Raw genomic sequence first — 19,109 nt, 5'->3', positions numbered from 1 at the left:
GACAGGATAGTGACGACCCTGGAGCACTTCGAGGTTCCCAGCTACCTCGTCCGATTGATCCGAGCCTACCTCGACGACAGGTGGGTGTGCTACACCAGTAAGGAAGGAGAGGAAAAGCGATCCGTCGAGCGTGGCGTCCCGCAGGGCTCGGTGCTGGGCCCCATACTATGGAACGTTGCGTACGACGAGGTACTGCGATGCCCGCTACCCCCAGGCGCGGCCATGGTATGCTATGCGGACGACTCCCTAATCCTGGTCGAGGGTCGTGGCTGGCACGAGACGCTGCGCATTGTCGGAATCGCAACGGCCTGTGCGACCCGTGCCGTGAACGAACTGGGCCTGAGAGTCTCCCCTGCGAAGTCGGAGACCACCTGGTTCTTTGACAGGAAGAGGCGAGGGACACCACCGCCCCGCCTATGCATAAACATGGCAAGTGAAACCGTCCGGGTGGGATCACAGATGAAGTATCTGGGACTCACCATCAACAGCCAGTGGACGTTCGAGCCGCACTTCGACTCACTGATCCCGAAGGTGCCAGCGGCTGCCAATGCCCTGTGCGGCCTACTACCGAACATCGGTGGGGCGGAGACGCGGTGCGCCGACTTTACGAGGGCGTCGTTCGGTCACGAGTGATGTACGGGGCCCCAGTATGGGCGGACGACCTGATGGCAAGCCGTCGCAGCATTCTGCTCCTGAGAAGGCTGCACAGAGTGACCGCCATCAGAATCATTAGGGGATACCGGACGGTGTCTCACGCGTCGACGTCCACCCTAGCCGCGTCCCCCCCGTGGGAGCTGCGGGCGCTGGCGCTCAAAAAGAGATACACCCGCCTGAGAGAATGGCACCCGGGACAAGACACCACCGAGCAGGCGGCTCCAAACGACACGGGAACCGCCGAGGAAGACATATGGAACCTGTGGCGATCCCAACTGATCAACGGGAGAAGCGAACACCGAGGCGCGGATGCGGTCCTACCAAACTGGGAGGCATGGAGGAGCCGCCACGGCCTCCCACTCACATTCAGGATGACACAAGTGCTCACCGGACACGGCGTGTTCGGCGAGTTCCTGAAGAGAATAAGGAGAGAGACGACAGACATCTGCCACCACTGCGAAGAGGGCAGGGACACAGCGCAGCAAACCCTGGAGCTCTGTCCGGCGTGGGAGCTGCCCCGCTACACCCTGCGGCACGCCATAGGAGAAACGTTGACCCCCTCAGCGATTGTAGAAGCGATGTTGAGAGGGTCACAGGAATACGAGGCCGTCCGCCTCTTCTGCGAGCGAGTTATGCTCGCGAAGGAGCGAGCGGAAAGGGAGAGAAAGAAAAACTCTCACCCCTGCAGGATAAGACGATGGAGAAGGATGGCAGTCAGACGACCCAGAGCCGCCCCGCCACCACCCCAACGGACTACGACCAGAAGAAGTGACAGCACTAGGGGCAACGACCTCCCCCTAACGCCCACTCAATAGCCGGCTCGAACAAGAGAACGCGAGAAGGGGATGCAACTGAAGTTAATTCATAAGAGGTTCCTGGAGCACCCCTGTCACGCGCATAAGATGGTCATCGTGGAGTTTTAGTCGGTAGGAGTCCGACACTACTCTGCTGTTACGCGATTATTGCAGCAGCGGAGTGTCCATGAGGATTTCTCCACGTACAAAAAAAAAAAAAAAAAAAAGGGTTCGGGCTCGAAATGACATAGCGGGTCACTGCACGTAGCCACGGTCACGGGAGGGACGTGTACCTGACAGAGGTATGGGATGATTATATGGCTCTCCTTAAAAACAAAGATTGACCCAAGAGGTAAGGAGAGGAATATATAAGGGCAATTCCACTTGGATTTGTTTGGAGTTCATGCAGATAAGTTTTACTTGTACGTGGAGTTATACGCGTATCACATCGCATTCGTCATCCCGTGGACCGTGGATTCGTTATCGAATCTGAATTCATTGTCATCAACATCTCGACCATCCGATCGCCGCTATTACTTATAGTCTCTTGTAGTGCCCACATTTGTACCAATAAATATCAGCTATGTCCGCGATAGTAAATTTGAGTGAAGGTTCATCGAACGCCCAAAATCCCAACCTTAATTCGACATATATGTCGGAGATGAAAGGACATTGGAGCCTTCCCTTTGGAACTTCAGGAAAATCCCTTAACATCGTAATCTAGATTCTACCATAAGCGTAATTAAACAGTTGATTGTATTTGTTCGAAATTCGTGATAATGAGCTTGGGCTCGAGGCGATGACCGGTTGCCGAACGTAGCCGCGGTTACGGGATGAACGCTTTGTCTAACAAAGGTATGGAGTAATTCTATATCTGTCCTTAAAAAAAATATTTGTAGCAGCACGCGACAGTAAACATTCCAACGGTTTCTGTCCCGTGGCTCGCCACACGCAGACCCTGTTCTTCGGGTATGATGGTTACCAGATGTCGATGCATCTTCACAGTACATGTTCAGCTAGCCGGAGGACCCGCTATAAATCTTAGGATTTTGTTAATTAAGGTCCTTCAAACGGACAAGCAGTCTTTGTCCCAACTATGGGAAGATAGGAGAAATCTATTTTTCTGACGAACAACGCTTCCCGCTAGCAACTTTCCCTCAAGGGCTTTCCCTTTTCTAACCACTAACGTCAATTTCCCTCACTTTCCGAGCGAAGGCTATCCTCGACGAATCCGATGATCGCGTGTCCTTAGACACACCCCATCATAGTTTTCCTTTGCAGCATCATCGCGACGGAAAGTCATTCTCCCGTGAGGTCGTACTAGCGAATTACTTATCGTCTTTATGCTCGATGGATATTCCACGTTTCAACAAAGAGTTAGTTTAGCAATACTTGCACCGCAGCCAAGTAAGTCGAGTACGACTTGGGCTTTGGAAGAAAGCGCATTCTGTTATCCCGTTGACCCCGGATTCGTTATTGGACCTAGGATCATTGTCATTAGCTTCTCGAGTATCTAATTACCACGGTTACTTGGCAAATTCTATAATAATCGTATTTGCATTTGTTGGGATATGTATAATTTTCTGTGTTGAACTGGGTTAAATGCGTAGTAGAGATACTTGTATGTGGGTATCAGTGTGTGGAGGTATGTGTGTGCGCGGCGTCTCGAAAACAGATGAGTGTAAACTATTCAGTCGGTTAACAGTCTGGTATAGAAGAAAGTGCTGATACGCGTGCAAGTGTGTATCGATGAATATATAAGAAATCGTCCATAAAATAAATATATTACTATTCTAATATTAATTCTAAGTATAAATTTAGTGTTCCTATAACATTATTTCGGTTTCAAACATCCACAATTCTCAATAGCACTAGTCAATATCTTCTCTATTGCATAACAACAATGTGTAATTCAAATGAAGATTCGTTTCACGCCCCTAACCCTAATCATAATGTGAACTCGACATCAGAAGTGGGATCAGTGCCGGTTATAACAGTGCAAGAGCTTACGACCATCGTGCGCGAGTTAATTCGGTCGCTAGTGCAAAAATCGAGTGTGGAACCTAACAATTTTTCGCCACCGCGTTTTAACCCTGAACCCGCGGGCTCCGACTCTGCTGCGTGGTGCGCAGCTGTCAATCTGATTATGGAGGAAAATCCTTTACAAAGCAGTACCCTGAATATAATTTCAATAATGAGCGTCGAATCGACTTCTCGATTTTGGAGCCGAGTGTTCACTAATTAAAGAATCCGTAGTTTTGAGATTTTCTGTCAAAACAACGATTGATAATAGTAGTAATGCATTGGAGTTTTACATTCGAGATAAATTTTTCATGTCCATGCTGATAGTTATTTAAAATACGATATCGCGATTGATCATTAAATTTTAAGCCAAGGTTTTGACGTAATATTACACAAAATAGCCCCGCTATGTGTAAAACAAAAATAATTAATGCCTGTATTAAAACCGCTGAAAACGAGATCGATGTTAATGAAGTTGACACTGATGTACGTGATAGTGATAAAAGTCGATTAATTTTTCTTTTCGAAAATTCAAAGATTCATTCGTCACGGGATTCTTACGTACTCGCGTAAATACAGGTCAGTTAGAAATACAATTAATTGATCCTAACATCACCGTACAAAGAAGTCCTTATAGACTTAGCGAGGAGGAGCACAGAATAGTACGTGAGAGAATAAGCGAATTAATTAGAGCAAAAAATCACAAGGCCTAGTAATTCACCGTTCGCGAGCCCTATGTTACTTGTGAAAACGAACGATGATTCAGATAGATGATTTGTAGATTTTCGAGAACTAAATAAAAATACGGTTGCGGATCGGTATCCTTTACCTCTTATTGCGAATCAAATCGCGAGATTGCAAAAGCGAGATACTTTATTAGTCTGGACGTGGCCAGCGGGTTTCACCAAATCCCTATTCACCCTAATTCTAGGAAGTATACAGCATTGGTTACCCTCGATGGACAATTTGGTCAATAAGTTGTTGTTTCCTTCAAATTCTTTTGTGCCATTGTTCGGTCCATTCGACGTTTTTTATTTGCATAACATGGTTTGCATGCGCGTCTAATGTTTCTTCCGGAATCATTTTTCTGAGCGGCGATGTTGTGCTGACTCCGTCGAAGACAAGGATTTTTGCATTTTTAGACAATCCTAATAATTTTGCAACTGGCAATTGTCTAAATATTGTAGTATCGTAAATATAATAATATTAATTTAATTAATAAGAAATGGATTAAACAGAAAACAATGGTTATTTAACATGAACTAATCGTGACAATGTATTATAATTAATTTACAACTCTCGTCAACACAGATTCAACTCTCTCTTAACAACGCTAACAACACTATCTCGACAACGCAATCCGCATTCTCTGGCTTCTCAACTCATACTTCTGTTAATTCGTTTATGTCTCTTAGCAACCCTTTGTCTTTTGTCTGATATCTTTTGTTTAAGCCCCATCATGCACACGCTCAGTAACCGCTCGTTTACAATTCGCACGACACCCCCCTAAGCCCCTCGACTACGATACTACAATATTCTAATATTTATGTTCCTTCCTGCAATTTTCTAAACCATCAAAGCGTTTACAACAGAAATCCCCAGAAGGAGTTGCATGCCGGGTCTTCCGTACCATTTAATCCCTTTTCTAATTGTGGTGGCATAAGAAACCATTTGGTCAGAATAATCTATACCATACTTTCCTTCATTATATTCAACAACAGCTAGTGGTTTTGATGTTGCGAACAAACGAAACGAGAGATCAGTCTTGAGATTTCTATGAAAACACGCGCGGCAGTTAACGTACCATTCGTACGTTGTTTATTTGGATGATGTTCTAATTATTGTCGACTCCATAGATCAAGCTGTAGAAAGATTGTACACCGTATTAAATAACCTCGTAAATGCCGGATTTTTTCTAATTTTCCTAATGCTCTTTCCTAAAGACATCGGTACTCTATTTGGAATACGTAATTCATAACGGAGAAGTTCGCGCTAACCCGAGTAAAATACAAACCTTGAGTTCTTTGCCTGAACCAACGACCGTCACACAGCATAGGCAGGTCATAGGTTTAGTTTCTTACTTTCGAAAATTCGTCCCTAAATCTTCAAGGGTAATGAAACCCTTGTATGCACTTACTTCCGGTAATAAAAACATAACTTGGACGGATAGGCATGAAAAAAAAAATAAGGCAAAAGGTAATTTCCGTCCTGACCGACGCGCCGGTGTTAACGATATTTGACCCTAATTATCCGATAGGATTACATACTGACGCTAGTTTGGATGGATATGGGGTTTCTTTAATGCATAAGGTTGAAGGTAAAAATAAAGTAGTAGAATACTATAGTAAAAGAACTAGCCCTGCGGAATGTCGGTATCATTCATATGAGCTAGAGACGTTAACAGTTGTATACACTGTTAAACATTTTTGCCACTATTTACATGAACGAGAATTTCTTGTTGTTACTGAATGTAATTCCTTGAAGACATCTAGTACTAAGGTGAATTTAAATGATAGAGTTTACAGGTGGTGGGCTTACTTACAAACTTTTAATTTTGACATTGTGTATCGAGAAGGTAAACGAATAGCTCACGTAGATTTGTTTTCGCGAAATCCCATAGACATTGATCATAGTATAATTAACAAAGTCAAAGAAAAGACATTAATCTGGCTGAAATCTCAGAAGATTGGCTGTTAGCAGAATAACGTCGGGATCCTCAAATTTCAGAAATCGTCACTAAATTGCAAAATGATGAGCTCGCGGAGGATGTCGCAAATGCGTATGAATTACGATCTGGTACCCTTTATTTTAAAATACAAAGAAAAGGCAGAACTCTCTTCTTGTCCATTGTCCCAAGAGGTTTTAGGTGGTCAGTTATTAACCATATGCACCAATCAACTATGCACTTAGGTTGGGATAAAACGCTTGAGCAGCTGTACGAGTATTGCTGGTTCGAAGGAATGGCGAAACATGTTCGTAAATTTGTAGAGAACTGTCATGCTTATCAAGTTTCGAAGGCAAGTTCAGGTAAAATACAAGCTGAATTACATCCTATACCTAACACCAACATACCTTGGTATACAGTTCACATGGACATAACGGGCAAACTAAGCGGTAAAAGTTATTCGAAAGAATATGTCATTGTTTTGGTCGACGTCTTCACTAAATTCGTATACCTGCATCATACTCGTAAAATAGATTCCCTTCATACCATTAAAGCGCTTAAGTCTGCTATATTTTTATTCGGCAGCCCCTGCCGGATAATAGCAGATCAAGGAAGATGTTTTACGGGTAAAGAATTCCAAGATTTTTGTCGAGGTAAACATATTAAACTCCACTTAATAGCTACCGGTGCTAGTAGGGCCAATGGACAAGTAAAGCGTATTATGGATACGTTGAAAATTATGTTCACAATCATAGAAACGACCGGGCGATCGTGGCTAGACGCGATTGGCAAAATACAGTTGCCTTTGAATTGCACCACCAACCACGTGACTAAATCGAATCCATTGGAACTATTAATCGGTAGAACAGCAAAGACCTTACGACATGTTGATACCCAATAATATCGAAGAAAGATATTTAGATATCTCCGATGTAAGACAACAGGCAATGGAGAATATAGAAATTAGTGCTAGCTACGATAAAGGTGGATTTGACAAAACAAAAGCTAAAGTAGTTAGGATTTTGTATTGCGCAAAAACGAGGAAATAAAATCAAACTAAATTAGATCCAAAATTTAAGGGCCCGTTTGTAATAGCTGAAATTTTGGAAGGAGATAGGTATGTTTTGAAAACAGTACACGGTAAACGATCCTATAAATACAGTCACGACAGATTGAGAAAAATGCCAGATAGTTGTATTTCCGTTGAGTTGGATGTCTGTAGCGATGGCGAGAACAGTGACCATGGTGATATGAGTAACCCGACCTCGGAGGATCATAAGCACAATGACCATAATATCTAGCAGAGTATGTATGTTATGAAGCTCGGTAAGGTCGTGCGATGGTTTCACATGCACCATGAGTGATAATGCTATGAAGCTTGTTAAGGTCGTGTGATGGGTTCACATGCACCATGAGTGATAATGCTATGAAGCTTGTTAAGGTCGTGTAATGGATTCACATGCACCATGAGTGATAATGTTATGAAGCTTGATGAGGTCGTGTGATAAGTTCACATGCACCCGGGGCGACAATGTAATCGAACTCTGTGTGGTCGTGCGATCCAGAAAAACGAGATTCATTTGGAACTTCGGGAAAATCCCTTGACACCGTAATCTAGATTCTAGCATAAGCGTAATTAAACAATTGTCATTCAATCTGATTGTATTTGTTCGAGATTCGTGATAATAAGCTTGGGCTCGAGGTGACGACCAGTCGCTGAACGTAGCCGCAGTCACGGGATGAACGCTTTGTCTAACAAAGGTATGGAGTAATTCTATAGCTCTCCTTAAAAAAAATATTTGTAGCAGCACGCGACAGTAAACATTCCAACGGTTTCTGTCCCGTGGCTCGCCACACGCAGACTCTATTCTTCGGGTATGATGGTTACCAGATGCCGATGCATCTCCACAGTACATGTTCATCTAGCCTGAGGACCCGCTATAAATCTTAGGATTTTGTTAATTAAGGTCCTTCAAACGGACAAGCAGTCTTTGTCCCAACTATGGGAAGATAGGAGAAATCTATTTTTCTGACGAACAACGCTTCCCGCTAGCAACTTTCCCTCAAGAGCGGCTAGCATCCTTCTCTAAACACCAACATGGAAATTGACCAATTAACAGCAACGTCAATTTCCCTCACTTCCCGAATGAAGGCATCTCTCCACGAATCCGATGATTTCGTGCCGTTAGACGCACCCCATCATAGTTTTCCTCGACAGCGTTACCGTGACGGAGAGTCACTCTCTCTCGTGTACGAGCTCTGGACGAGTTAACTAACCTTGCTATCTGTGATTACTCCATGCTTGGTATCAATTCCAACTTAGACTTTGATGAAGAAATAAACCTACTAACCTGTTGACCGGCGGTTCGTTATCGAGTCTTAGACCGGCATCCCAAGTGCCTAATCATCGTGATTCTTCGCTATCTTTGTAATATCTTTATTTGTGTCAATAAACGTCACTTCAACTGTGTAAGAAGATGGATAGTTCCAGTGAAGGTTCATTACATACCTCAAACCCTTACTATGATAGCGACCCGGGCCCGTATTACGGCCACGATACGACATATATATAAAAAGGGAAAATTAGTAAATACTTAAGATTTGTTCACTGAGTAAATTTAGTTTTAGAGTAAATTTTGTAGTTGTGACATAGTAAGGAACTGAGAATTTTATGTATAAAAAGTAATTTTTGAATATCAATAAATTAAATTGTTAGTTCTTTATAATTTGCTTATGAAGTTACAGCTCTTATCTTCCTCTGCCATGCAAATATAATACAGTCTAACGTTTTTGAAAGTGTTAAAAAGTCGGAGCCGCAAAAAACTCCCACTTCTGTAGAATCACTAGTAAACCACAGACATTGTAGGAATAAATTTTAATTACAACTTTCTAGCAGCGAGAGCTACTCTCCGAAAACAATTTCGAACACCATTACGACATCCCTCAAGCACATTCGGTAACCCCTTTTCTGTTAATACAAGCGTTTCTCGAGATCCCCCATAGCATGCCTCTGCGACTTACTGAGATTTGGAATATTCTAAGGAAAATGCAAATATCGCTCCGAAGTTTGGCCAAGGAGATAGAAGACGCGTACGCGCCGCCTATACGTGTCTCTCCGGTCGTGGCGTAGGTATCTGGCTTGTTTGTATTCCGTATTCGACCTATCTATAGGGAAATTGCGGTGTTCTCGACCGTCGAAATCCATGAACACGTCTGTGCCTTCTGATCGTCCTCGTTTGCTCGGTGTGCCACCGTCTCATTAACCCTTTCGATCTGACCGGAGAGAGGACTTACACTTGACTAATAGGTTCAACCTGCGTGGTTCTAGTAAATTTCTCGCTAAACTGAATTGAAGCCAACTTCAAAAAGCCGTCGTTTCATTGCGTCTGAAACGTCGCTTTACGGATATTTTTTCCAATTAGAAGCTATGTAACGATATAATAAATTGATTTTGTATGACGCAGCTTTTTCTTTAAGCTGTACGTTTGTTTGTGAACAAAGTTATGGTTAAAGAATAGGACAGTAAATCGAATTTAGAAGAATAATTGATTTTCTTTGTGATTTATACGAAGAATAACGCGAAACGATTTTTCCTAATTTTCATTGAATCCATATTATCGAAAGTTTAAAATACTGCAATACCGCATATTGAGGTTTTCAAATTAATTGGTTGCGCTGAATTTCTCGTAATAAATAAATATTTCCGCAGGTTGGGTGGCTGAAAGTGGATACTAAGGCGATCCAGGCGATCCACGATCACGTAATAACTCACAATAACAGGGTCTCGGTATCTCATAGCGATCATACCACATGGAATCTCCACATAAAGAACGTGCAAAAGGAAGACGAGGGGCTCTACATGTGTCAGATTAACACAGATCCGATGAAAAGTCAGGTAATTTCTTCGAAATTATTCTAATAGTGAAACTGTATAATAGAAATAGAAAACTAATTATACTCATTATACTAATTATACTCGAGTATAAAGTACTCGATTAGAGGATGAACTAAAAACAGATAAAAATGTAAGATTATAAAAATAGTTAATTAAGAACTTCGAATCTCAAAGATTTTCTTTAATATTTAATCTTTCCTCAAGACTGAAAACCGATGCAAGAAACGGAGTATTTATTTAAATGCAGATGACTGTTAAGCGCGTTTAGTTGGTTGCTATTTTGAGCGTTTCTAGTGATCAAACGGTCAGAGTCAGAGCTTTTTGCACACAGTTTAACCGGTAGGACGTATCGTGGCAGAACGAGAAACTTGGTGAAATAACTAATTGGAAACGGTATCACCTACACTATTTAGATCAGTAAAGTTCTAGGATGCACGTCAGTTGTGGGGCACATCAATCCCAATTAGGTGTTCGCCTCTGTACCCTTTCTCGATACGATGTTCTACACAGTTCTTTTCACGTAACTGATGGAATTTGCACATTTTAATTTGTCGATACACGATTCATGTATGAACAAGTTAAATAAATGGTCTTCGCGGAGTGGTTACTCGATCCATCGAACAAAGTAAATTGTTAAAAAAAGCTTATTCATATTTATAAAAATAACAAGGGAAAGACACGGGAAATCTTGTTTTTCGAAGAGAAATCTCTCATTTCCATAAATGTAGTATCGGGAAAAGGGCCTAAGAAACATCGAGTTAACCATGAACAATGTCGCGAGAGCCGAGGCGCCGTCGGGTCCATCAATGTGTCGTCGATCTTTTCAAGTGCATAGTTTTGTAGAAAAGGCCTACGTGACCCTGGCAACGAGCGTCTGCGGAATACGTGTGTGGTGGGCCTAGGAAAAGACAAAGGGATGCTAGAACGGCTAGAATGTGAGTTGAGACTGGGCAGTCTGAGTCGAGAAGTCAGAGAGTGTAAGTGGAGGAGCCGGAGAGTATGATAATAAGACGTGCGACGATATTGTAATCGGTCCTTTGTATTGAGTATCGCTTATTAAACTAAACTAAACTCTAAATAAAACATCATTACTTGTCCTTACTCTAAGATCCACATAAGTTACCACATAAATGTATAATATATCTGAGGTGTATATGTTGTCCGTGATACTTGTAGCTGCTGGCTGTAGACGTCGCTGCTGGGGTACTGCTGTTTTTCTTCCACTTTTTGATGCGTAGAAGAAAAATCGGACTCCGGTCGCCGGAATTTGAACCCGGGTCGCGAACGTTCGTAACCTAAGGCGCGAACCACTGCGCTGTCGTCGTCCGACAGAAGTTAGTGTCGAGTGGCAGTATTTGTTGTCGAGTGCCGCCACATATCGTACTGCTATATTATTTATTAATTGTCATTGCTCTTATTACTATTACTTTAGGAAATCTTTAAATGGCAGAAATGGGATATGATCGAATTTCTTTAACGGAATTCGCATCCGTGTAATTCTGATTACCTAGCATTACTGCATGGTAAAGTAATATTAGTTCAATATTTATCTAATCAGTCGTACAATAATACAAACTATCGAATTAAGCGAACAATGTCATATTTGTGGCAAGTCCTAATGATTTTTATGATTGGTGTTGTGATAGACACAAATAGCAGTTGCTATACTACATAACTGAAATATGGAAATTTAGTGCGGATAGCGGGGGCGGCTGTATTAGTTACCTACGATGTTACAATCTCTGCAAGTATCGAAGGTATTTCTCTAGAAGCTGCAGGAGCATGGCATACCAGGAAACTTAACAAGCTGTCTCAGCTAGTTCAGGAATGTCAGCTCTCGCTTATGAACACCTTGGAAATAACACTTAGGCTTCGATCATTTTCTTCGTAACGAAGGGTAAACTTTATTAGATACTACTTAACGACATGTATTTCTGTTACTATTAATGAAACATTTGCTATAAATCTCTTATCAGTATTTTTTATTTAAGAAAGTAAAACATGTCGATTGATTTTTTCTCATACTTAATGTTGATACATTCTTTTTCTAATAATTTGAACAGGGCATGGGCTAATCTACAATTCGGAAAATCGTAAAACTCGTAGTTAAACCTTATCGATGATCTGCGACACATAAGCTTGTGATCTAAATGCGCGCGTAAAATTTGTATTTTTATCTATTCCACAAACTTGGTCCCTTTTAGAAGCGTGCAAGACAAATAACCTTGCATAAAATTGACGAGCAGCGGGACGACCCATTTCCTTTCCGCGCAAAAAATTGCAATGCAGCCGTGAACATAGAATTCATGGAATAAAATTTGACTCCTAAAAAAAAGGGGTACAATGCATTCGTGATTCCAAAAAAGCTGTCAAAATAATGCTTTCCATGTAATTGGCAAATGACAGTCGCATTCTATTCAAGCAGTAATGATGTTTTTCGAAAGTATAATTAAAAAAAAATTTCTTCGTAACTTTTAACGATCTTTCTTATATTTTCCAAATTCTATCATGCCCTAGATTAAACATTCTAGGAAGTTGACCAAGATTATTATTTATGATTATAATGCCAATGTACTTTGCAATTAACACTTTAAATATAGTGTATCGATATTTTATAATGATGAAATTTCTATAAATATTAAGTCAAGTTTACTGTAAAATTAGATGTAACTTCCAATAGAATTACTTCACTTTTAAATACGGTTGAGAAATATTTATTTCAAGGAACCCACCCTGTGTTTGTTAAGACTATAACGTATTTTTTTAACCAGCACTAGTTTCATGAATACAGATGTTTCCGTGATAAAATTTTCCAGTTTGTTTATAAATACATACTCCAAGTTCTCCAATTCCCCCTTAACCTCTTATCGTTACTACGAAACTTTCTTTTATAAGCTATTTTTCCTGTTGAAGGAGCTTGTAAAAATAAAATCTGCTGGATTATCCTTCTTCGATAGCGATGACCACTTTCGTGTTTACTAGACGTGATAAAACTAACTTTGCCATGAATATAATTAAACCATATATTAATCATGACTACGCATATCATTATTTATTGTTTTATTTCATAAATGTGTATTCATTTATTACGTCACTTTTTTTTATATTTCAGTTATATTAGATTCAAGAAAAATGCAGTGCTTTCCAAATCGCAGGCACGAGAAAAGTAGAGTGCTTAAAGGACAAATTTTTCTCCAACGGACAAACGTCACTTTTCGTTCCATCGACTTCTCACTAGACAGCTATACCTTCTAGTATTAAAGCATGGCTGCACTAACATACACACTACTGTGCAAAGTACGACTTTTTTCTATTCCCTACCCTTTCAACCATCTGGCCTGGGCACAGTGTGATATTGCGCGAGATAGGGTCGAGTTTCTCTTTTGAGATCTAATTTTCCGACATTTCAGATTGAATCCAGGCTTCCATGCCTGTCCTTCTTTCCTCCTTCCTTCTTTCCTTACTTCCCTCCTTCCTTCCCTCCTTCCTTCCCTCCTTCCTTCCTTCCTTCCGAGAGAGACAGAGACAGAGAGAGAGAGAGAGAGAGAGAGAGAGAAGGAGCAGTAATCGTTGCCAACTTAAAGATCCACTTCTTCGCTTTGAGTGTTACAAGATCTCTAAGTACTAAACGCAAGGAATACTGTCGAAAATGTCCGTTGGTGGGAAACAGCTTGAATACAAATTTCATCCATCCCTTTGGTTGCAATGATTTTAGACCAGTTTCAAATTCCTCTTTCTCTCTCTGTCTGTATTTCTATCTCTATCTTTTCCTCCATCCTTTCCTCCCATTCTATACACTTTGGTCGAGTGGGAAAATTCGATGTCACCTTTCCGTAGGAAATGGGCGAATTTCTATAAGCAGTTTAGTTTCGGCTAACCATATTTTCCTGCTTGCTTTCGTGCGATTTGAACAGTGGTTCCTTTCGGATATGCTTGTCGTGCCGATTGTGCGGCAAACACAATGCACCTCGGAATGATTTTCCGTGTATGGTGCTACTTCAATAATGTCGATTATTTGAAACGATGGCTTGCGTCAATAACCAGCATCGTTCCGGACTAGAACCTGCACTGCTTGTAAAGGTACTTATATAGGTATTTATATAGGTATATATATAGGACGGTGTCCTACTTACCGAATGTTGTCAGTTTTTATATAGGGTCGAAGAGAGTTTACCTTCAATTAAATAGCGTTGAAGGTTTTTAAATACTGGAGATTTCAAGAAAATGAGCATTCCAAAATCTATTTCAATAATCGGCATTTATCGTGAAGAAGCGCAGAGCTTACCTTCTTCCCACTGACCAGCTTAGGAATCATTCGCAAAAATTTTAGTAAAACATTCTCGAACGAATCTTTCCGCAATCAATCAGCGAGCGTCAAGTGTAATAAATCTTCTAATGCAAGAAAGTGACGAATACATAGTTGGAAGAAACCAGTAAAAGACGCTCGCCCCACGTAAAACACCTGCAAGAGAGAGCGGACAAATAAAAGTTGCTGAGTTTTCGAACCTGACGTAGTCAGAAGCGAAATCATGCGGAAAATGAGTAACGAACGAGCAGTAGTTTCGCTGTGCAAATAGAAAAACTAGGTGAATCTATCCGGAACTTTGTATTCTCTTTTCGTCGCCGTCTCTTTGTCGTACCCATTTGCGTACGTACAGTTCACGTTTAACCAGCACGCGATCGGTGCGAGATATGTGAAAATTCAAGCGAGGATTGTTAACCAGCGCAACAATGTTGGGTAGCATCCGCGTCGACTTACGTATTATATCGGCCGGTGGTGTATCGTTAATTAACGAAAAATCATGGCACTCATTGACAACATTGTCGTCGGCACTGGTGGGGTTCGTACGCCCCTTCTAGCTCCGCTTTACAACTCCATGATATGTTGCTCAAGCTTCTACTACAGCAGAGGTTAAGGGAAGCGAAATACAGCCAGGATTTAGGAGCTACGTTATTCAGTTCCGCTCGCGAATACAGTAATGCCCATAGATATAATTTAGAGATTCAGTAAGAAAGGACTTGATGCATCGTGCAACCGTTAAGCGTATCATTAACACTAAATTTCGGCTGGTTCCGGTGCGTGTCGGAAAATATATGTAGCGCGGAGCAAGTTTTGGCATGCTCGTTGAAATACCGTTACTCGGAGGAGTCAGAGGTAAGGCGCAGCAGCCCCCCGATAAAATTGTACGCTCGGTTTCCACCCTAATTCTATGTACTCACATCAGGAAATTTATCTGAGTGCGTTCAAATTCTTTTCTTCTAGAAGTTTACTATCTTGGGAGCTTGATCGGGATAACAGAGAAATTGTCAAATTCCTATAATTCCAACGAAAATTCTGTTCTAAATAAAGAATGTTTCGTTAGGAAGAAATTTTCGTTTGCGATTTTCCATTTTTTTTCAACGCGCATAAAATTTTTCTCCATCCACTCGTGGATTAATTAATCGACATATAAAATATGCGGCAATTATATTGACTAGACATGGTATTTATAACGAAAATTCATCGTTATATTTTCAGCTTTAGCGCTTTTACTCCGAAACGGTAAGCGTATTATTATCAATGAAACGTGTTTTCATTAGTTATAGCACGATGCTTGTTTATGGATTACTAACACGGCCGATATTGAATGAAATGAAATATTTCCGATGAAATTTTTACAATAAATCAAAATTAATAATTGTTGTCTTTTTTAGAGAGAACGTTTCTTAGGGCTATTAATCCCCCTATTAGTAAAATAAATAAACGAATGAAGTTAATTGATAAAAGATAATGTTATATTTTTTCAGACAGGCATGTTGTCGGTCGTCGTGCCACCGGACTTTATTCCGGAAGAGACATCGAGCGATGTCATGATACGCGAAGGAGGACAGGTAAATTGACACTTAATCAATCCTCTCATCATACTATTTATTGTTAGTCAAGAAATACGATGTGCCTACGTTTAACTCGCACTTTATCGTAACAGTTCGTAAAGATACCAATCTATTGTAATTGAAGGGTATATGTATTCGGTTTAAAATTCGGTTAGGGTTAAGTTTCATCGACTTTTCATCATGGAAGTTACTTCTCGGTTACACCGTAGTATACTTGGATATTATCGTTTTTATAGATTAAGAAAGATTTACAATGATTTATCGCATTATGAAAGAAGGAAAGAGAAATCCTATTACTAGGAGATCTTACACTAACCTGTTGCGTGTTTACGTATCATAGGAGTGCGTATTTTCGAAACATACATTTAGTATACATAACGTGTACGGGTTTCTCTTTTTCCAGTTTTCTTATCAAAACTGATGCTGTGATGCAGGAAATATGTATTACTTCTCTCTGAATATCATTGATAAAATGCTTTCCACAAGTTCCGCTCATTGTATTTCTTATATCGGTACATACATAGTGTTTCAACGTATACGTAAATTACAAAGTTAAAATTCTGTACGCATAGTCCTAACGTATCATGTATATATCGCGTTAGTATCTAATTTCTGTGAAATTCGGCACTTAAAGTTCGCCTACTACATTTCACGAGAGTACAATTAAAAAATCACGATGAAATGACGTAATATATATCCTCTTTTACGAGAATTCATGTAACGAGAGCAAAGGAGAATTTGTATTTAGCTCTTGCCTGTTTTGCGATAAAATCACTCGCCTAATTAGCGCAGAACGGATCGCTAAGATTTATCAAATTTTCCATATATTGTAACTTGTAACTTTGATAACCATCGTATACGCTAATGTATAGTGCATGAAATAGTTGAATTGAGATAACTGCTTTTTCCTTGTGGAAACGATGATTATTATTAGCGGATGTTCATGCAAACTCGTGTTTTTATAAATATGCCTAATCAAAGAAATGAAATCTGCATGAATTTTTGAATAATCATTGTTTAATATGTTACGAATAAGTTTCAGTGTTCGTTTAAAAAATAAATTAAAATTTACAAACCAAAGTCCATAAAGAAAATCACAAGTTGGGAAAATAACTTTGAATCTCGGGATAGAGATCGTGGTAAGAAAAAACGATAGGTGCATGAAAATAGACATCGACCTCGTATTTTGCTGTCGTAGGAAATATGTACATGGTTTCACGGCGAATTTAGGGTCAAGCTTATACAAAATGAAAACTTCAATTGGAATCCGTGGCAATATTTGTCGTTGAGAGTATGGGATCGAACATTGAACCGAATAGAAGATACTTTTTCATCCAAATGATAAGTATTGTTATTAATGGCACGTACCTAGCGCGGTTTCCACGGTTGTGATGGTCCTCGTGTTTATGAAATTCTCGTTGCGTGTCGAGATTCTCTGTTCCGCGACACGATACGTTTCCTACTTTATCTGAATTTCAATGCGACCTGGGGCTAAAACTTTGAAACTGGCTTCCTGTATCATCCCATATTTAGCATATCACAACGTACCTGTGTCCTTAATTTAAAACTGATAAAGACATTTGCGAAGACGATCCTACAAACACGAGATGATATCGAGAAAACGATACAAACACGAGATGATATCGAGAAAACGATCCGAGTCTGTTCGCAATACTTTCTCTACTGAAAAGGAAAAATTCCTCCCTAGCCTCGAACAACTCCAAATAACTATCGAAGCGAGTTGTTGAACGAATGTATTTTAACGTTAACAGGGCAAGCTCATCCTGGAAATGAACAAAATACTAAGCTGATTCCATTTTCAGATACGCAACGTTCTTGAGATCAATCGAATTTCATTGATTTTCTAGCCGTGCACATGTTACATGATTTCGGTTTTGTTTTTCACTTTGAAACCTTGACTAAATCGAACGTTTGCTATCATTTAATGCTAAATTGATTACAATTTGATCAGCGGGACTCGATATTCTTTAAACCAATAGAGGAAACTTTACCTCGTTCCATTCGACGACAAAATTCTATTCGAAGAGAATCTCGATTATTCCAACTGTACCTCGTTTATTCGTTCACCGTAAAATCTCTTTCATCCTTGTTATTCCTCTATTTCTCCATTTAGTAATAAAAATAAATTAACGCTATTACATAATAACGATCTTATCTAATTAATTCAAATTCTCATCAAATTAATTCCTAAATATTTATGCGTGTCGCACGTTGAAATAACATGAAATATCATTTTTCACAATGCGCAATCACTTACCGTAATGAGAAATGTTAATGAAAGATTGAAAAGAGACAATTTTCAATATCGAATTAAGCATCTGTTAAATTCTAATACCAAAGAAGAAATCTGATAAATTAAATCACCCAATTATATAAATATTTCTATACTAACAACTTGATTTATTCATGTTCTTCAACAATTGGCGTCCTGCTGTATTTTCAAGCGTCTTCCATCGCCTTACACGATTTGAAAACACGTGCAGGACGAATATATTCATACATGGAGCGTAAAATAGTACATTTGTTACTCTTCATACACTACGGCGGACAGTCCGAGTGCTCAGGTGGCATGTTCGCGCGTCTCTCGAGTCCTTTCTTCAACTGTGTTTTCTCACTGCATAACACACACACAAATACACACACACGCACATACGCGCACGGTTCAATGCTACGAATTTGCTTCATCCAAGCACCTAGCGCTACCGATTGTCTTCGACTCCATACGTTCTTTAGCATAGATTTTTGCTGTGGGCCTTAAACATATAATAATATAAACTAACTCTTTGAATTCGAAAGTGATATTCGCAAATATGAAACAGCGGTTGTGAAATTGGTGCAAAAAGTTGAAAGTAGCGCGTGGATATCGATCAACTTTCATCGAATAAATGTTCATCGAGTACATGTATACCAAATTAAATTCCGATACTTATGTTACGAATGTAATATTTCAATTTAATATATCGAAGCTCAAAACATTGCCGACATTTCATTGGTAATTATTGGTAACAACACGTAATATAATTTATGTTATGTGATTTAATTATCAGACAATTGTAAGATTGAGAAAATCACACAATTTTAAAAATTGGAGCACTTTTTTATGTCTAACAATTTTTAATTTATGTATAATGTCATAAAGAGATTTCTGTAACGATCGTACGTAATGATTTTATATTTATTTTCA

The 19,109-nt window shown here is 39.9% G+C and overlaps 1 protein-coding gene across 1 annotated transcript in view; it reads left to right on the top strand.

Annotated features, from left to right (window-relative positions):
* LOC126876605 (lachesin-like) overlaps window positions 1-19,109 on the top strand; it is an 89,203-nt gene that overhangs the window by 30,594 nt on the left and 39,500 nt on the right. The window contains exons 3-4 of the mRNA XM_050639517.1: window positions 9,845-10,030; window positions 15,818-15,901. Of these exons, the coding sequence (XP_050495474.1) occupies window positions 9,845-10,030; window positions 15,818-15,901 (270 nt within the window). The remainder of the gene's footprint in view (window positions 1-9,844; window positions 10,031-15,817; window positions 15,902-19,109) is intronic.

This window comes from Bombus huntii, unplaced genomic scaffold (assembly GCF_024542735.1).
Source record: "Bombus huntii isolate Logan2020A unplaced genomic scaffold, iyBomHunt1.1 ctg00000085.1, whole genome shotgun sequence".
NCBI lineage: Eukaryota > Metazoa > Arthropoda > Insecta > Hymenoptera > Apidae > Bombus > Bombus huntii.
This window is presented reverse-complemented; position numbering and strand designations above follow the sequence as displayed.